The sequence below is a fragment of the Neofelis nebulosa genome, chromosome 7, assembly GCF_028018385.1.
Source record: "Neofelis nebulosa isolate mNeoNeb1 chromosome 7, mNeoNeb1.pri, whole genome shotgun sequence".
In the NCBI taxonomy this organism is placed as follows: domain Eukaryota; kingdom Metazoa; phylum Chordata; class Mammalia; order Carnivora; family Felidae; genus Neofelis; species Neofelis nebulosa.
The window spans coordinates 37520392-37540781 of record NC_080788.1 but is presented as its reverse complement, the minus strand read 5'-3'; the positions used below and the strand labels follow the sequence as shown (position 1 = coordinate 37540781).

The 20390-nt window shown below is 55.1% G+C and overlaps 1 protein-coding gene across 3 annotated transcripts in view; it reads left to right on the top strand.

Annotated features, from left to right (window-relative positions):
• CORO2B (coronin 2B) overlaps positions 1–20390 on the top strand; it is a 132555-nt gene continuing 112165 nt past the window's right edge. Inside the window, exons 1-2 of one of the 3 annotated variants that reach the window (XM_058737257.1) lie at positions 31–128; positions 1608–1701. Coding sequence is in view for 2 of the 3 variants with exons in the window: in XM_058737255.1 (XP_058593238.1) it covers positions 902–1055 (154 nt within the window). In the remaining variant the exon portion in view is untranslated. Of the gene's footprint in view, positions 129–886; positions 1056–1607; positions 1702–20390 lie in introns of those variants that run through there. The other 2 variants (XM_058737256.1, XM_058737255.1) reach the window with 2 other exon arrangements.

Here is a 20390-nt window from a genome sequence, read left to right as displayed (position 1 = left end):
GCTGCCCGCGCCGCGCCGGACCGCTTCCCGCCGCCGCCTCAGGCCCGCGGTGGACCCCGGCCGCCGCCCCCGCACGCCGCGCCCGCGCCCCCGCACCGCCCCGGAGTTTCTGCATGACTGTCACAAAGGTAAGCGCCGCTCGCCCGCCCTGCGCCCGGGACCCGCCGGCGCCTGCAGCCCCCGGCCTCGGCTGCTGGGGGCGCGGGGGTGTGGGCGTGGGGAGGGGGGCACTGGTGCCGGGAAGGTGCGGCGCGCGCCTCCTCTGCTTCCCCGGTCCCTCCAGTCGTTCCGGGCCCCAGGGACTGCGGAGGGAAGGGGGTTGGATGCCGCTTTAGTAGCCGCGGTGGTTGGGACGACATCTCTCCGCACCGGCCCACCCCGCGACTGCATTTTTAACCCTGCTTAGGATGCTGCATTTTTAACCCCTGGAGAGCAGTGTTAGGCGGCTGCGTGGTGTCCCCCATTGGAGCGCGCCACGGGGAGCGTCGCTGGCAGGACAGTGGGTGTGGGAACAGGTTTGTCGTCCTGGGGAAGGCCATCCGAGGGGAAAGCCCACCCCACCTGCTGGCCTCTGCCGCCCATCCCGCGAACTCTGGCCCCACTCCAGAGTTACTCAGTGGAGAAGGCGCTCCCCAGCCCCGGGAGTTGCTACCAGGGATAGGACAGGTTCTGTGGCGACTGGCTTAAAGAGGGAACGTGACAGGGAAGGGAGAGATGCGCATTCTGGCAGTTCCCATATTGGAGGAGAGTTCTTGGACTCTGGCACTGGGGCCCAGGTTCATTGGAGAGACTTCGGGGCCTCCCTGGTATGGAAAGCTGACCAGGGTGGTAGAAAGTGCCCAGGATTAGGAGACCTGAGGAGACCTGAGTTCACTCCCCGGATCACCCCCAAACCCCATGGATGACCTTGGCTGGGCCCTTCTGCTTTGGGCCTCAGTTTCCTCTTGTGGAATATGAGGACGATAATGTGGATCCTGGGGCTGGTGACAGACAGTGGAAGAACCAAGAAGAAGATCCAGGGTGTGAACCCACACTTCTCAGAGCGCTCCTTCAGGGTAAGGAGCTCACAGCCTGGCCTTGGCATTCGGTCTGGCAATCCACACACCCAAGGCCAGATTCCAGTAGCTGCCCACCTGGCTGTCAGAATCGGAGAGTCGGAGGCCAACATGGAGAGGGCAGCTTACTCGTGGTCAGAGTAGTGGATCAGATGGAGGGTCAGCTGTGGAGGTGATGGGAGGGGTGGTCCTGGCTCCTTCTGATAAGCCAGGGGCTACCACTGCCCCCATGAAATCTGCCTGCCATAAGACAGCATGTCTGTTCAGGGTCTTTGAGCTCAGTGCCCAACTTGTCTCTTAGAAACACTGCGGGAAGATGTGCCTGGGGGCTGAGGGTCTGCTTTGGCTAGTACTGGCAGGGCTGGCTGGGAAGGATTATTATCATTAAGGTTATTAATGTCGAAGACGCAAGCAGGCCGAGGCAGAAGAGTAATGGATGGGACTGGATGAGAGATAAAGGACACGAGATTTGTAATAATAGCACTCACATCTGACTCAATGCCTCCCCTGCGCCTCTTTATGTGCATGAGCTCAGGTAGTCTTCCTTCCCAGGAGGCCTGCAAGGAAGGAATGTTCAGCCCCCTTTAAGAGAGGAAGAAGCAGAGGCTCAGAGAGGTCAAGTGACTTGCCTAAGGTCACACAGCGAGTAAGTAGCAGAACTGGGGTTTGCCTTCGGATGCGTCTCAATCTACGGCCTGTGATCTTTCCATCGCTCTACACTGTTGAGTACCCTGGAGACTGGGTTATTCCCATGAAAGGGGGTCAGTCGTTGGAGGCTCAGGCCCTGGGGTGGAGACGCCATGAAGGAGGGTAGTTGTCTGCTAAATTCATTGGCAGGCCAAGCCTCTCGGTATCTAGTGATTATTCACTAATGCCCTCCCCTTTCCCCCACCCCCCGCCAAACCCTTCTGCATGTTTCTCCTGTTCTAACCAATGTGGCATCGGTTTAAGCCAGCTCAGAGGATTAAATAAAATCCCCACTTTAACCCTATCTTCTCTCCCCTTGGCCAGCCCTTCACAGACCGGAAGTGTTCATGTGGGGAGGGCTACAAGAACAGGAGAAATGCAGGAGAGGGGTCTGGGGGCAGTCCTGCTGCCTGAGAGCCTGCCGGAAGAGGCTCCGCCATGATTTCCAGAAGAGCCACAGTGCCCTGGGAGTCTGAAGCCTGGCCTCTAGTCCCCAGTCACCCACACACAGGCTGTGTGATCTTGGGCCAGTCACTCCCATCTCTAAGCCTGTGTTTTCCCATCTGTGAGATGCAGCAGTGAGTTTCATTGATGTCTTGGGTCCCTTCTGCTGGGCCTTGGTACCGCTTCGGTGAGGAAGTCCGCTCTGATGGAGACTGGGGGGCTCTCTGTTCTGGGGAGGGGAGGGGAGGGGTGGGTCTAGTTATAAGCCAGGTATGAAGAAGAATCCTGAAGGGGGTCTGGAAGGTGGAATCACTGCTTACCAACTGGAGTGACAGGCAGGGGAGGAATGGATTAGAGGGCGAGACCCCAGCTCTTGCCGAACCTCCTCGAGGCAAAGGTCCTCCCTCTCTGGCGAGCTTCGGCTGCCTCCCCCTTGGAGTCCTCAGGGCCAGGGTTAGGTGCAGCAGTTCTTATTAGCTCAGAGGGCCTGGAAAGTGCACAAGAGGAAACCAGATGACGAGCTGCTAGAACTTCAGTAGGACTTCCTGAGAGCAGGTGGGCCTCCGTTTTCCATTTACCATCCCCCCTCCCACACGTAGCCCAGCCGCCTTCGCCTTCGCGGTGAGGTCCAGCCGCTGAAGTGGCACATAGATCCTGGGTGGTTCTGGAGGGACCCCTGCCCTAAATGGCACTAGAGCTAAAGAGCCCTGTGGATCTCTGGAGGGTGGCCTTCTCGCCCGATGGCATGATTCCTGGTTATGACGTTTTTTCAGCTCTATCTTATTGTGTGTAGTTTCGTAAGCTGTCTTAGCTTCTTTATGTAACGAGGAGGAAAAGGAAGAAGAAAAGAAGGGATGCGGCTTCCCAGACCAGAACCATCCACGGGAGTAAGGTCCTTCCTGCCCCCAGTCTCAGTCCAGTATCTGTCCAGAGGGCAAGTCAGTGGTGAGGGAACGAAGGCCGCTTTCCCAGGAGCAGGATGATTTTGTTCTTTGCGTTCTCGCGCCTGCTCTTTATACTTTTTCTGTCTCTGTGCCATTTCAGTGATATGTCAGTGCTTCTCTGGTTCTAAATAGGTTTCTAAACTGCCATCAACTAGAAAAACAGAACAAAATACATTAGAATTGTGTGTAGAGCACAAGTCAACAGGCTATAAGAAAAGTCTGCACGGGCGCCTGGGTGGCTCCGTCGGTTAAAGCGTCCGACATCGGCTCAGGTCGTGATCTCGCGGTTCATGAGTTCGAGCCCCACATCGGGCTCTGTGCTGACAGCTCAGAGCCCGGAAGCTGCTTCGGATTCTGTGTCTCCCTCTCTCTCTGCCCCTCCCCCACCCGTGCCGTGTGTCTCTCTCTGTCTCACAAAAACAAATAAACATTAAATTTTTTTTTTTTTTTTAAAGAAGTCTGCCAGCTGTCATGCAGGACTTTGCAAACCCCTTTTGTTGCTTCTAGCGCCTTTGGAGTGATTTCTTGGCTTTTGTCTGGATGTGACCAGACTGGACCCTGGGGCTCGGAGGTAAGGAAGGTGATGACTTATAGTGACTGGGCTGCCTTGTTCCCAGGTGCGACTTGTTGGGTTAGACTCCAGTGAGCTCGGTGCTTTCTGCGTTCCCACGGTCAGCTCAGGGGGTCAGCAGTCCAAGAACAAAGTGCCCTGAGGAGCAGGAGTGCCTGACGCACCTCAGAAGGTCTTAGGAGAAGGAGTGAGTGCAAGGAGAAGACTCCAGATGCCAGCATCCCCCTCTAAGCAGCCAATTCCAGGTTCACAAGTGTTATCAGCAGTCACACCATGGCCCCTCGTTCCGTAGGTCACCCCTTCTCTCTTCTGTGCCTGTCCCAGCAGAGCACGGCTCAGGGAGGGGAGCCCATGGCTCCTCCTGAACGCAGTGGGACTGAGGACAGGGTTGCCTTGCCCAGGTAGTTACTAACAGGCCTTCATTTGGCAAGGTCATGTGTCTCTCGGGCCCCGAAGAGTGGCCCCAAGTCATCCAAATCTCTTCCTTGACAAATAGGGGAACTGAGACCCAGGGAGCAAATTATAACTTGCCTAAAGCAAGTGCTTTTCCCACCCGGCTGCCCTGCAAGGGGGCCCCCAGGCAGCCTGAGTGGGGACAGGGCCCCACTCCAGTCACCCCACTGCATCGTCCTGGCCTGGATGCTGGTGTCTGAGATTCCCTCTGCTGGGCAGCCACCCCCCTTGCTGAAAACTCCTCGGGGGTCAAGATGTACGGGAGCCCTTGCTACACCCAGGGTCAGGATGGGGAGGAAGAGATACAAAGCCCTTCTGCCTCCGACTCCTGGACCCAGGATCTAGCCTACCCAGGAGATGCCTGGACTCCCAGACATTCCACTTCCCAGCACTTCTTTCCTGTCTGGCCCTTACTGGGAGAAGAAATGAGAGAGCAAGCCTGTCACAGAGCCAGCTCAAAGGCGGAGACATTACCCGCACAGACCCAGCTCCCAGAAACCTGGGGGTGGCGTGGGGCTTCTGCTTCTCTGTTCCGTGTACCCATTATACCTCCTCCCTCCACTCAGTTCTTCTTCCAGAGCCCTGGCATTCTCATGCTGAAGGTCTGTGGCTAACATTCACCCATTCGTATCTGAGCTGCTATTCTGGGCCAGGCCCCGTGTGAGGCATTAAGGTCACAGAATGCCTAAGCCACAGGCCCTGCTGTCCAGAACCTTGGAGAAGATGGGTGGGGAAGGAGATGTGCCAAAGTCCTGAGTTAGGAGTCTCAGCGTCCAGCGGGCACAAGCCCGCTGTCGTCTGCATACTTTAAGTGTTCATAACTTCAGGATCTTTCCTTCCTTACTGTCTTTCCCTCCAGGCAATGCAGCTCACTCTCAGAAGAGCTCTGATGAGTTACTTTCTTCCCATATGTGCCCAGACGTTCTCTTGCCTGGGGCATTGCCACCTTAGCACCTGTGGCAGCCCGCAGAGGCATCTGGGATGCGTTGTGGGGCTCCCCAGGGCCCCAGAAGCCCCCTGGCTAGCTGGCCGTGTGGAGTCAGACTAGACTTGAGCTTGGCCGGTCTGGGAGTGTGGACACTGGCTAGACCAACGGCCTGGCAGCATCGGTCCCTGGCAGCTCGGAGATGGAGTGAGTTTTTCCATTTCTCTCCCAGGTTGGCTAGCCTGGAGCAGACATGGCCTCAGCCACCGCCGGCTCCTGGCACCGGGGCGGCCCAGATTCTGATTTGGATATGCTAGCCACAGAATTTGTCTGGTGTCCAGGAGATGAGAGAATGTGCAAATTCCCTCTGTGCCCAGCCCCCTCTCCTTCCGGCTTCTCCTGATCAGCTTGTTCTGTTCCCCTTCCTTTCCCTGCCTGGGGACCCTGCAGGCTCAGGCCCAGCCCCCCGAGTAGCCTGGAGCCTGGGAAGCTTAGAGCAGCTGGCACGGAGCAGGCCCTGCCAGGCAAGGACAGATGCAAATCCAGTGGCTTCCACATGAAAAGAAGCTGTTTAGAATGAGCCTCTCCTTTGTGGGCCTGGAGTGTGGAACCAGCTGCCCAGAAGGCACAAGTCGGTGGGGTGGGGACAATGGAGGAGGAGCCGTCACCCGCCTTTCTTTGCCCTCTCCCTCCCCCTCCCCCAGGAGGCCCCTGGAGGGGCCTTCCTAATTGGTTTCTGGCTGGCACCCTCCTTCCAATTAATTAACACAGCAACGGGAGGCACCCGGGTCTGCTCAGGACAGTCCCACTTACAGAAAACAAACATGGGCTACTGCACTGAATCCCTCCGAGAGTCCCAGGGTAAGGAGGGTTCCCCCTATTTACAGATGAATAAATAGAGTCTCCGAGTGAAAACATGGCCACACCCAAATCACAGAGCTAATGTGGGTCAGAGCTGGGATGCACACCCAGGTCTTCTGACTTTGAGCCAGAACCTTCACAATCCAGTCACTCATGGTCCACATCCTATGAAGATTAATCACCGTCCTCACAAGAATAACAGTTATTAAGCAGGCATTGGGCACACTTGATCGCGTTGACTCTGTGCAACCATGAGGTTGATTCTAGATCTGATGAGGTTGATTCTAGATCTGATCCCATTCTCCAGAAGATTCAGACGATCCCATTCTCCAGAAGAGGAAATTGAGGCTCAGTGAGCACAAGTGAATTGCTCAAGGTTGCAGGTTTCGTGGGTGGGGGAGTGGGTGGGGATCCGTACCCGGCCATCTAAGTTCCAGGATTGTATTCTGTCCCCCACCCCCACCCCGTGGCAAAGGGCTCTTGTCTGGGCATCTGGGGCCCTGGCACCAAGGTGTGCTTGACAAGTGCTGCTTGCCTTGGGGGTGACATCTGTGGATGTGGTCTGTTTAGGCTTTCCTGTGGCCTTTGCTGGAGCTGGGAACCATGTAAATAATTTGGGGGGAAAAAATGTAAGCTGAGCGAGTGAGGAGGAAGGTATCCTGCACGTGGCATCCGACATCAGACAGGGCCTCTTAGGCAAGGTGGCCAGCCCAGGGGGAGAACAAGTGTGATAGAGGCAGGGCCACCTTCTCCATTTCCACGAAGCTAGCTTTGTGTAGGGAACACACAGGTCTGTGGTCCAGACCTGCAGCCCTTACCCTCTTGAATATGCAAATTCCCTCTGTGCCCAGGGTGGGTGGCCCTCTGGAGATGGCCCCTGATTACCAGGGGGCGCTGGTGGCTGAGAATGCCAGCTTTAGAGTCAGACAGATGGCCCTGTATCATTTCCTTGCTGTTTGCTCTTGGGCAAGTTGCCTAACCTCTCTGAACATCTGTTTCCCCATCCATTAATTGGGATTGATAATAGTAGCACTTAAAAGGATTATTATAAAGATTAAATGAGCTGATCCGTGTGAAGCACTTACCACATGCCTGGCAGTTAGTGTTAGCTATTAACGTCGGGTAGACAGAAAATTAAACACGCTTACAATGAGTGTCCTGGGGCTTATGAGATGAGAAGTACAGGGAACTCTGGGAATAACAGCAGAGGGCCTGACCTAGTCAGAGGGGCGGGAAGGTGACTTTTAAGCTGATTCATGAAGGATGAGTAGGAGGTAGCCGGTGAGAGGGAGGAGCTGAGGAGTGGGTAACGGAGGTAAAGGCACAGGCAGATGCCGGGAGTCAGATCACTCGCCAGGAATGCTCCCCACATGCCAGCATTGTTGGTGAGAGCTCAGCACATGGATGGGTTCCTTTTATGCTCAGAGTGACTTTATGGTGTAGGTTACGGTCATCCCCACGTCAGGAATGAGGAAACAGGCACAGAGAGGCCAAGTAAGCTGCAGAAAGTTGCCCAGCCAGGCAGATTAGAGGCTGGTCCAGACGTGGGCCTCTGGACTCCCGCATTCTTTTTCTCCTCCTCTCTGTGGCTTCCTGATCTCGGGAGGATGGCTTTTCCGTGGGCCACTTCTTAAAGTCGACCTGGGCAAGGGGGGTACGGAAGTGCCACATTCAGTGGTCCAGCCTCTGCCGCCCCTCAGAGAGCCTCCCTGGTTAGAAGAGCTTTGTTTGGAAGGGCAGGGCCTCTCCTGGCTGGCAGGCAGCTCCAGGGAGGGGTCATTTGTTTTTCCAGAAGGAAACTTTGCTCTGGCAGGAAAATTTCCACCTTATATTTTTACTGGGCCCGATTCTAACCGTTTTTATTCTCGAAATCTTTATGATCATCTGGGCTGGCTCTTGGTCTTTAAAATAAAACTGTAGGGACATATACACACACGTATGTATGTATGTATGTATGTGTGTGATGTTTCACAGGGCATGGTGCTCGGGCCACAAGGTGTGAACTTACTGGCCCCTGTGTGAGACAGATGATAACACCCTTGAAGGCTCCAGCTGCCCAGCAGGGGGATATGGGGACGCTCCCTCTGGATGGGTGCTCACACTAATCCCTAGAAACAAGCCCCCGTGCTCGGTGTTCAACTCCAGAGCTGTCTGAGGTCATCTGGTCCAGCCCTCTGCCTCCATGGCACTCCACGCTTTCTAGGAACATGAGGCTGACTCCCAATCTTAATTTAGACCCGTTTAACAAATACTAGTTTCTTGTAGGCAGTTCCCGGGCTGTCGCCGGGTGTTAGGTCCCTGCTTTCAAGAAGCTGACAGTGAAATAAGCAGTAACAACAGCAGAAGGCACTGACCTTTCTAGGGTGCTTTGTTTATCCCGGGCGCACAAAAAGTGTTTCGCGTGTATTTACTCATTTAATCTTCCGGTGTTCTTACTGTTCCCCTTCCTGTAGGTGCAGGCACAGAGGCCCAGAGAAGGAAGGGAGGTAACTTACTAAGGTCACCAAGCCGGTTGTGGGGGGGTGGGGCGCGTAGCGTGCCTTCCAGGCCTTTCTTACCACTCAGTCTGGCAGGTAGCGATGACCCTGAGGCCTGTGGCCAGGTCAGGGGATCTGAAGGCAAAAGACTCGGGCTCTGCTCTTGTCTCTGCTCCTCCCTGCGTGACCTTGGGCTAGGCCCTCAACGTCTCCGAGCCTCTGTTTTTCTCATCTGTGAAAAGGAAATTCATTTCTCCACCTCACTAGGGCACGGTAATATGTAAGTAAGGCACTCTCTGTAGATGTCATGAGGGGGGTAGTTTAGTGTCTCTGTAATTGGCACCTGTCCTGCTCCCTTCCCCCACCAGTGTCCCACCGCTTTGGGAGTTAGGCAGTCCATCCAACAGCTAACCCCCTTCTTCCCTGCTGTTGTCCTGACTGAAAAACTGTTTCACACTGTGTCGGCAGAAAGGACCAGTTCATCTCCCCCAAACAGCCTCTATCTGTTTTAACTGTCAGGCTACTTTGGGGCAGATGAAAAGTTGCTTTTCCCTCTTCCTGTCCTATTTTGGTTGTTTTAATATGCTTGGGACAAATAATCTGGCTATAAAAATTGGATGTCCTGCTTTCGTTTGAAAAGTGAGGCGAATAAAGCCTTTAAACCTTGATCTGGATCCCTGCAGGCCCAAGCTCCCTGTGGAAGGTGGGGGAAGGTTTGTCCCAGAGCACAGTCTTGCCCAGGTCTCTGGGAAGAGAGACCCAGCCCCCACTGGCAAATGGCCTTGACCTTTGCTCCAGATACATCCTGGCACCCCTGAGGCTCAGACCCATTTTTCCTTTGAGTTTATAGAAAGAAAGACCCTCTACTAGCTTGAGGGATTTGCAGTAAACCATTTAAACATCTCGAATATGACTTTAGAACTAACAGCATTACGATCTGGGATCTGGGGGGAATTTCCAGGACAGCTGATGGAAAGAAAGGTGTTGGAGGAAGGGGACAAGAGGATTTAATTCCTGAGTTTTTGGTTTAGCTTCATGAAGAAAATGTTGTTCACACTTGCCCTGCTGACCTCCAGGTGAAAGATCACGTTGCAGGAATGCCGGGGGAAATTTGGGATTCCGAGAAATTTGGAATTCTGGGAAAGGGGATTTCTGTGTACCTGGGGGTCCATCTGATAACTTTTTATTATCACAACTGTGTCCTCTAAAGACCCTGGGTCTGCCTTCCTGCCATAGTCATTATAATGAGTGAGAACAAACTCAAGTTGTTATGGACTGAGGCTATTCTGTCAAATTGGCCTTTTCAGGGTCCGGATCTGCATTAATTCCCCTTTTCTGGGAGTTCCTGTGGGGCCCCGTCTCTACAACATCAGCTGTAGGTAAAGGCCCAATGTGTTCTGTTGTATGGGAATTGTTTTCGGAGCATGAACCTTGACTCCTTGACTTGATTGTGAGCTCTCAGGCCAGAGATGATGTCTGATTTTTTTGGTATCTTTCACAGCACTTGTCAAAGATGTGGTGTAGACTTTGGGGTAGCCGGTGCAAAATACAAGGTTGGGTGGGATTTTGAGGAAGCCCAAACTATTCCCTGTATGTTGCTGCCTGGGCTAAATCCTTACTCCTGTACGTCCGTGGACTGTGAGAGCTGGAAGGAACTCTGAAGAGGTCTAATGGGGTCCCCCATTTTGCAGAGGAGAAAAGTGAGGCACTGAAAGGTTTACCTAAGGGGGCACAAGTGGCCAAGTAGGGAGTGGGGCTCCCTCTGGTTGATGGCAGGCTCAGGTTGGGTGAGTTTCAGTTCAGTCGGTTTTTCTAGGCCAAGGGCTGATTCAGAAGTAGGGGAAAGTTCTAGAAAGGAGACCCTGAGAACTTCACCTAGATGGCAGGGGGCACCCGAATGGAGAGGCTCAGCTCCCCAGGTAACCAGTCAGGACCACCCTGCCTGGCCGTGGCCATGGCAGAGGCAGTAGGAGTGAGCTCTGAGGCTCCTTCTGCTTGGCCAGGGGGCTGTGATTCCCGAGATCTGGCAGCCAGGGGCCCCACGTTCCAGGCTGCCACCGTGGCCGCTACAGAGGCCCGTGAACCCCACTCTCCCTCCTGGAAGCCAGCCCTCCTGGCACGCTGGGCTGCAGGCAATCTTTCCCTCCTTTGTTTCTCTGAAACCATTAGAAGGGCCTCTGGGTTGGGAGCCTGGGTTGCTAAGAGCTTTCTTCTGGCCAGACCTTATCACTGGCTTGAGAAGTCTCCGGGCAAAGTTTTCCCTGGAACTCTGGCTTGGAGGGAGGGAGCCAGGGAGGGAGAGTGGGCGGAGGAAACAGAGGGGGCTCAGGAGCAGCAAACAAAGCCACCCCTCTGGGGGGCCCCTGGAGACCCAGAGTGCTGGACAGCAAGCTCTGTGGGCCTTTGCTTTAGAAAAGAGCAGGAATGATGTCGAGCCTGCCCCCCATGCTGAGTGTGTCGCATCCGTTATCTCATGGACCCCACAATTCTGGTGTTACCCCCGCTTTACAGAGCGGGAGAACAAGCCTCAGAGAGGGCAGCAGTCGCCCCGGCTTGCACAGTGGGAAAGGGTGGACTGAGACCTGACCCTGACCTCTCTGACTGCACAGCCCCACGGACATGCAGAAACCTAGGGGCCCCCTGGCCAGATAGTGGGAGCTGACCGTGCTGTGTGATTGCTTTTTTAAGATCACCCTCCCAGCACCGTGCCCAGAACCACTACAGTCTTCAGTTCCTTTGGGCATTTCAGATGTTATTAAAATATAAGTTCCCCCAGGAGGGGTAATACCTTACTTAAGTGGTTATCATTGACTGGGCCCGGCCTGCAGATAGCAAGACCCGAGAATAATGAGACTGGCCACTCGGGAGAGGTTCCCAAGGAGGAGAGTGAGGCGGGAGGGGAGGACCAGTGAGCCAGATTTGCCGGGGGGACTGAGTGGCGAGGGTGGCCATCAGTCCAAGTTCCTCTCCACCCTGACTGCCCCGCTGTCCTGACCGCTGACTACCCTCCCCTTCCCCTAGGCAAATAAAATGAGGCCCTAGATTCGTTCAAAAAATATTTGCTGATGGGGCACCTAGGTGGCTCAGTCGGTTAAGCATCCAACTCTTGGTTTCGGCTCAGGCCATGATCTCACGGTTCATGAGATCGAGCCCCACATCAGGCTCTGTGCTGATGGCGTGGAGCCTGCTTAGTATTCTCTCTCTCTCTCTCTCTCTCTCTCTCCCTCCCTCCCTCCCTCTCCTTTCCTGGCACTCTCTCGATTTCTCTTTCTCTCAAATAATTAATTAAAAAAAAAGGGGGGGAAAAAAGTTTCCTGAGCACCTGTGTGCTAGGCCCAAAGCATGCGGCACCCAGCATGAGGGTTGCACTCAAGCAGTCCCCTCTGGGGGGAATCCCCGTCTAATGGGGGAGACAGGCCGCCCAGAGGGATACACAGCTGCGGGGATGTGGCAAAGGGAGGCCGGTGAGCTGCGGTGTGGGACGGCAGGGGTGTGTGCACAGAGTTCTGCAGCCAAGGGGACAGGCCGAGGAGGCCAGGGAAAGTTTCTGGAGAAAGGGAAGATTTCTTCGCTCAGTCTCCGAGGATGAGTAGGCAGAAGCACATGAAGAGGAAGGAAGGGCATTCCAGGGAGAGGGGATGACATGAACAAAAACATGGACGTGCACACGGGTCTGGCTTATTCCATGAGAGGCAAGAACTGGGTGCGGCTGGGTGGAGAGGGCAGCTTAGCGAACGGGTGAACAAGGCCCGGGGGGCAGAGGCAGGAGCCAGAGGGAGCTTTGGCTTGAGCCCTGTGGTGGCTCGAGGTGCCCCGGAGGGGTTTTCACGGAGGAGTGAAGTGATCAGACTCGCATTTTGGGTGGTCTGCCCCAGCCTGACCTTAGAGGACATTCCCAAAGCCTGGGCACAGCGAGGTGGGTGTAGGGATTTCAGGCCCCCAGCCCGGATTCCCTGCATGTATCTCCCTGTGTCTGGGAGAGAGCACCTGTGCCCCTTCTCCCCCAAGGAGATACCCCTGGCGGGACCACTCCACGGTACTGGCCTCTCCCGTCTGCCTGGGGCTGCCTGAAAAGTTGGGTCTGGGGTTTGAGAAAACAGCAGGAGGGGACAGAGGGCCAGAAGTCTCCTGCTGGGAAGATGGCCTAAAGGGAAGACCTCTGCAGAGGGCTTCTAGCGGTCCTCCTAAATCCCAGCTAAACCCCCATTGGGTCAGTCCTGCCCCCCTCTGGTTGGGACTCTGTTTCCCCTTCTATCTTAGGATAACATCACCTGGTCCAAGGCTGGGTGCAGGAGAGAGCTTACGGATGTACTTACTCCCTGTTCTGCCCAGTCTCAGGCCCTGCCCCATCCTCCTCCCTCTGAGCCTAGCGCGCGCGCACACACACACACACACCTCAGACTGCCAAGGTTGTGAAAAGCTAATAAAACTTGGGGATTGAGGATCAGGGTTAGAGTCCTGGTTCTGCCATCAGCTTGCCCTGTGACTTTGAGCAAGACCCTGAGCCCCTCTGAAACTTTGTGCTTATTCCCTCTCATTTGGTGTGAATATCAGCCCTTCGCACATGAGGGGGTTTTATCAGTCGGCCCTTTCCATGTCTCTTCCAGACCCCCCCACCTGTGCTGATTCTCCCTCCTTCGGCCAGAGAGCCCTTCTTCAACGAAAATTCTATCCACTTCTTATTGGTGACCTGGCGTAGGACAGGGTGGGGTGTGGTGTTAACTGGGATAGGGCACGAGAGAACCTTCTGGAGTGACGGTCGTCGGGCGAATACAGGCACGAGTAACAATTTTTCAAGCTGAACACTTGAGATCTGTGCACTGTGGGCACGTTGGGAATATTTTCATATGTTAATATTAAAATATGAATCTCTTATTTTCTTCTGTTAAATAATCATTGGTGTAATACATTTACCTATTAATAATACAGTGTTAATATTTCATATATTTATATTTGATTTTAAAAGCAAGCAGAAAAAAGATCCTTCCCAGCGTTCTGGTTCAAGCTTCATTGCCCTCCGTCTGTTCCTGTGTTCATTCCTTCTGCAAATGTTTGTGCTTCAGGCAGCCCAGGCATAGAGGTGTGTGCATTGTCGCGGGAGCTCAGAGGTGCAGGACCTGTAGTGGCCCCCATTGTCCTTAGAGGTGGTTCTCAACGCTGGTCGCACATCACCTGGGGAGGTCTGAACGCTTGCCCCCACGGCCGGCTTCGCGGGAGTGTGACCTGTGTGACACTGGGTCTAATGTTCTGCTGACACTGTCTTGAAATGCTTATTCACTTTTGGTCAAGGGTCCCTACAAATTATGGGGTTGGTCCTTTCTGCCTGCCTTCCCCCCAGAATAATAGAATCCGAATCTCCGGGAGGGCGGTCCCAGGCATCAAGATTTCTTCAAAGCTGAATTCCCTTCTGGAGTCATGTCCAGGGGCAGCCCTCATCCCCAGCCTGGCTGAAACAGAAGCTGGCACCTGGCTCTCTAGAGGCTTGTAACTGAGTTGGAACAATAAGACCTCACACGCGAGGGTGTCACAGGAGCAGTTCCCTCACGGCAGCGGTGGCAGGGACCCATGAGGGAGCTCAGGGAGGTGAGGGGGGATCCTTGTGGGGGTGGGATGGTCTTGGAAGGCTTCCAGGAGAAGGTGGTGCATTCGCCCTCCTGAAAATGATGAGAGCAAAGAAGGGGAAAGGAGAAAAGGCAAAGGCAGATAGCATTTAGGGAGGGGAAGGACAGACGGGTCTAGGGGAGGGAGGGAGGAAGCAGGCTGACTGGAGTGTGCACTGTGACTTGCGTGGAGGGAGGTGTGGCTGGGAAGCCAGGGCAGGGCGGGGTTGGGAAGTGCAGGAAATGACCGTCTGAGGAGTCGGAATCCAGTTGGCAATGGGGAGCCGCTGAGTGTTCCGGCCCAAGAATGATGTGCTCCATGGACGTCCGAATGAATAAACAAAAGGAGGGTTTGGGGGAGCCTTCGGGGGACTGGCCTGCTCAATTGCCGAGGTTTCCAGCCTGAGCTCTGGTCCACCTGTTCTTGGACGCTCTGCACCCTCTTCCTCGTGGGCGGTGCCTGTCTGTGCAGGAACCTCGTGTCCCCTGCCGCGTGGTCTTGGGCAGCAGCGATTGAAGCGTCCCCAAAAACAACAGACACTGAGCAGACTATGTTCTCCCATTTCTAGGAACAGCAAGCAGTAGATGGGTAGGCGGGTGGGGTGCTTCTGGTAAAAAACAGGGTTTTTAAAAACAGACCAGTTCTGTCCCACTCCCACCAGGTTCCCAGGTTCCCCAACCCAGGTGGGCATCCCTGGCAGGAAGGGGGCTGTCCCTGCCATCGTGTACTTCCTGTGGCCTGGAGGACAACGCTTTGCCTGGGAAGGGGGTGAGGGTCCTGCCTGCAGTTGGGGAGCCCCCATTTCTGAGTAGCCAGCAGCAGAGCAAATGCAGATCTGTTCTGTTTATTGAACGCATCCTCCAGGGAAGAAGCCACAGGGAACGGGCTGCTTCCCGTGTCTGAGAGCCAATGAGCAGAGAAGGAATTTCTTTGGATTTAAAGCCAGACAGAGCCTGTGTGCTTGCAGAAGGAAGGGGGGGATTTCTGGAGGGGACAGAAGGCCCTCTAAACCCCCTACCTCCGGTCCCAGGAAAGCCTTTCTGCACATGCTTGCCTGGTGACTCCAAATAATAACAACTGAAATCTCAGCCTAGTTTCTATTCTGGGCTCTGCCTCTAACCTGCTGTGTGCCCCTGGGCAAGTTGCTTAACCTCTCTGGGTCTTCGTTTCCAACTCTGAAAAGAAAGAAGTATCTATGCAGTTCTGTCTCTCTGGTTAGTGTTTTTGGAGACTCAGATGGGCTGTGGAACGGGAAGCAGTGAAGGGGTAGGAAGGGGTGCAGGGAGCATTATACCATGCAAAAGTCCCAGTTCTGGTGTTCAAGGCCAGAGAACAGACTAGAGGCAGGACTGAATGGCCAGCCCAGCCAGCAGCCTCAGCTGTGACCTGCGGACACTGGCCAGAGGGAATGCTCCCAGGACCAAAGCCCCCCCCCCCCCCAGGACCCCTTCCCTCCTTCCTTCTCCAGCTGAGCCCTGCTGTTGATGTCCCTGAGAACTCTGGCAGGATTTCCTCCCAGGAAGGGGACGTGGGTGTCCAGTTTGTATCCCCTGGGAGTTGCGGGCACCAAGGAGCAAGGCTGAACTTTCCCCTGACAGTGGGACCGTCCTTGTCTTCTGAGAAGAAAGTCTGTGGCTCTGTGCCTCGAGCTTCATGGCAGGCCTCGGGTCACCTGCTGTCCACACTCAGGGCCCCGGGACTCCCTGTCCTCAGTTTGGCCCCTGGGGCAGGGCTTCAGAGGCTTCTCTTGGGTCTGGGGTTCTGTTCCCAGCTTCATCCCTGGCTTTTGCTGCTTCTGTGTCCCACGGTGGGCCTTGCAAGAGGTAATAGTCAATCACAGCTTTCGCAGTAGAACAACCTGAATCTTAAGACACAGCACCATCCACTAAGCCCCTGCTCCGTGCCAGGCACTGCGCGGGCTCAGAGAACGCAGAGGGGACAGACTTCTCTGACCTTGGAGGAAGCTGGATTCTGCCTGGGAGGCCGACACAGATACCAGTGACGTGCTTGGGGCAGCGCTGGATGCAGTTCCTAAAGGCCGTGGGGCACTGGGGAGACTGGACAAGGCCTCTGAGAGGAGGTGATGTTTAAGTGTGATGTGCAGGACTTGGGAAGGGCCGGAGCGGGGGCGTGCAGCGTGCGTAAAGGCAAGGATAGCCGTGCTCCTGGGGTATTCCAGAGTTTTGACCTTGTCCGGGGAGACTCCAGCGTGGAGGGTCAGGGGCTGGGAAGCTGGGGAGGGAGCTAAAGGAGTAGCCAGAGGGGAGGTGAAAATGGAGGCTGGGGCCTGTAGGGGATGAGTGGGTAAAGAACTTTTCATAGAAAAGAGACATGATGGCGTCAGTAGATTCCATGACAATAAATATTCATTAAGCACATTCTAAGTGACAGGGCACAGCAACATCAGTGATCAGAAGAGAAAAAGGCCCTGCCCTCAGGGCATTGGCGCTGGAAGTGGAGGAGACAGGACAGAACAGAAATATAGAAATATTAGGATGTCAGGGGGCGGTAAACATTACTAAGAAAAATACATTAGGGTCGGGGCGGAGCAATGGAAGGGGCTATTTTAAACGCGGTGGCTCTGAAAAGGGGGACGCAGAGGCCCCAAGTGGAATGAGGGGAGGGATGGAACCACGTGGAATCTGGGAAGACCTTTGTGGCTGAGAGCAGCAAGCTCAAGGCTCAGAGGAGGAGGCTGCTGGTCACTGAGGGCACAACCAGAGTCCCTCGTCCGGGGCAGTGTGACGGGGAGAGGCTCAGAAAGGAGGCTGAGGCTGGGTCTGGGTCACACTGAGTCCTCCTCCCTCCGGCAGGCTGGCCCATGCTTCCTGCTCACTGATGTTTGTTGACTGACTGCTTGAGAGTGACCGCTCATTGGAAGAAGGAGAGGAGGTGGGAAAGGTTGGGGGCTGGGAGCCCGGCAGCCACATTGAGCTGATGACCCGGGGCAGAGGCAGTGGCACCAGGGACGAGGACTGTCCATGCTTGGTGATCAGGTGGGAGGAGAGGCAGATTCCCGGAGCTGTCCAGAGAAGAGCCGGGTCCACAAATGCACAGGGCATTACCACTGGGGGCTCCCACATCCCCTCCCATGGCTGCTCGCCTGAGCCAGCCCAGCCCCTGATGGGGGGGGGGGGCCCGCGAAGCAAAGCCAGAGCCTCACATCCTACTTGCCCTCTTGAGGATTCTCCAAACGGGGCTGCGTCCTCCGGCAGGACTGGCTGGGCTCCCCGCCCCCGCCAGCTTCACCGGGCGTCCAACCTCATTAGTATTTTGAGCAGAAGCATATTTATTATTTCCTGCGGGGAATTGGTGCCCTGCTCATTTCCAATTGAGTAAAACCAAAGAGCAATTAAGAGGCACAGCCTTCCCAGGTCAAGGAGGTGGGAGGGGAGAAGTGACGTTGCCGCTTTGCAGGCTGCTGGGCGCCTCTGTTCTGGGTTGGCCAGGGTTTGGGCGGCGAAGAGGGAGGTGCTGTAGGATTTGAATTCACCGGTAACAAAATACTAATGATCAGTGTTTACTTGGTGCTGAGCAAACTGTTATACATGCATCTTATGACATTCTTTCAACAGCCTGTAGGGCAGCGGGGGATGGCTTGGGGTGCTGTTATGTCCACTTTATGGATGAGAAAACTGAGGCTCAGAGGATTAAAATAGCTTATCGAAGGTCACACAACTGGTAAACTGATGGAGCCAGGGTTCCAGCCCATCCCCGCTGCCCTACAGAGTCCGTGTTAGCTGCCTGGCCGTTTTGCCCCTCAAAAATACTGCATGTAACCCAGAGCTTTTCTTCCTAATTTCTGTTTCCCTCCCATCAAGTAGGGAAAAAAGGACCAAACAAACAAAAAGCTCTCGTTGGGATGGAATGCAGAGGCTTCACCAGAGTAACTAAGGTGAACCAGGGCAGGGAAGGGACACAGCTAATGTCCCGTCTGGACCGCGGTACCAATCCCAGGGGCCTACAGCTACACCCATTACTCTTGGTGGGCCTGGGGGCAGCGGGCCTGATAGGGGGCCGTCATGGGGGTCCGGGCAGGAGGCCCAAGCTGGCCAGATGGAAACCACAAGAGCTGGAGAGGAAACAGGACACGGGGTGACGTTTGGGAGGTGAGGAGTTGGTGGACGTGCGTAAGAGGGAGAAGTCAGCGGAACACTGGGGTTCCTGGGGCACAAATGAGGAGGCAACCCGGATCCGTGTCCCAGATCCAGCCCCCTCAACCAGACCATCTACCTGTTCCATAGTCTTGGCTCCAAGAGCACTTTCAGTTTCAGAAAATCAGATTCCCCCAGAGGCTGAAGCTCAGGAGGAAAGGGATGACAGCCATCTGGACCTGGGGGTGTCCTGGCTCCCAGGGAACAGAGCTGGGTTCTTGGCCAGAGAGAGAGAGATGGGGGAGGAGGCTGGGAGGGAGAGATTGAGAACAAACAGGAAGTTTTGGCATCTCTGCTTCTCTCTCTTGCAGGGTCAGTGATTTTTGCTAATAGCAACCTCCTGGGAAAAAAAAATGGATCCCGTTTTCTCAGTAGAGTAAGGCTGCTTTCTAAAAAAAAAACCCTGGACCTTAAAGAAGTCTGGGGTGGGGGCAAGTCCCTGGCAAGCGTCCCTCCCCGGAGCCCACCAGGCCCTGGAATCTCTCTGCCTTCTCTCCCCAGCTCCTTACTTCCCATTTGTAGCTCTGGAGCAAATTCCAACCCTCCTCACTCCCTTCCACTCTCTGTGCCAGGCTCCTTGCTGGACACCAAGAGGCTAATCTGTCACCTGGTCTCTGTCTAGAATGCTGGGGGTTTTGTGCAGGAGCCTTGCCAGGAGAAAGCTCCTGTTCTGCCTGAAACTTCTGGAAGCCGGGGACGTTGACACTGTTTGAGGGAAGCTGGGGGTCGAGAGCTAGGGGGAGGTGGGCTGGGGCAGCCCTGCTCTGAGCCTGTCCTGGGTTTAGGCCTCAGCTGGTCTGGGCTGTCCTGGCTTGGGGGTGGGCTGGGGGAAGGAGACCCTACCAGCCTGGGCTCCTGGAGTCCCTGGTCCACCTGGGTGGCAGTGTTCCCACTGTCCCGGACGCTTAGCTAGGTGTTCAAAGCCTTCCCTCTCTGACCGCATTTACCTCCTTGGCTCCAGCCCAGACCCATCTGGCCACATTGGTATGCTTGCTCTCCCCAAATTCAACTTGTGCTTTTCGGTTCCCTGTACTCAAAAGGGCCCCCTATCCCTGCTTTCAAGGCCCAGCCAAAAGGCCACCTCCTTCACGGAGCTTTCTCTGCTCTGTCCTCATTCCAGACCCCGTCCCTTGTCCCGTCACTGCTGTGTTGAGATGGTTACAGCTGAAGATGCCCTGCCTCCCCTACCGGACGGCAAGCCCCCTGTCCTGAGTGGGAGGGAGCGTGGGATGCCACGGATCCCATGACGTTTTTCTCGTGCCTGGCCCATGTGTGTTCGGGCAGAGATTTTTGAATGACATGTTTGTGTTTTGCGCGGATAGAAGAATCTATTCTGCACACGCAGCATAGCCTCAACCATGTGAGATGCATTTGTTGGCAAATCTATCAAAGGGTGCAGAATAAAGCCTCCCAAGCCTGACCCCGGAAGGGCCTGGGACAGATATAGGGAGTTTATTCTTCTCCCTCCTATCCCCCGCAGCTAGCGCCTCACTGCCCTTGAAGAATTCTAAAGGAGGGAAGTACTCCCCAGGGCCTCACAGACCCCCCGCCCACCCCTCCAAGAGAGGCAGTGGCCTGGTGACCTCGTAACAGCGGTATGCTCCCCTCGGGGGCCCTGCCATCCCCTGGGAGGCTGCCATATGCTTTCCGGACGTCCGGGTCTCATTATGCTCCAACTCAAAAATTCATCTTGTCTAATTGTGCTCAAGGCCTGAGTAAATTCAGGAACTATTCCCCAGGTTCTGGGGGCCTGGAGTTTCCATGGCAACGGAGGATGCATCCTAATGAACTACATCCTTGGAGACTGGCTAGGGGGTCCTGCCTGTCCCTCCATGTAGACTGTTGCTGCTTGGCAGAGGCCCCCTCCAGAGGGGGCCTGGGGCTGGGGAAAGGGGGTGGAGGCAGCCTCTGCAGAAGCCACCAAGACCCCTAAAATCCCCCCAGTGCCGCAGGGATAAAAGACGCTCATAGATGATCTCACCACCTCATTGCAGGTCAGGGAGTTTCCCTTTCCTCCACAACCAAATAAACGAACACCCCTTCATCTAAAACACACACACACACACACACACACCCCAAATTCCATTGGTTTGAGTGCCCTTTGGTTGGCAAGCTTTTGAAAATCTGGAAGTTGCTCTCCTCCTTGAAGGCCTGGCTCAAATGCCACCTCCTCCAGGAAGCCTTCCTGAAATCTGTCTCTCCCTGCTACCTGTGCTTG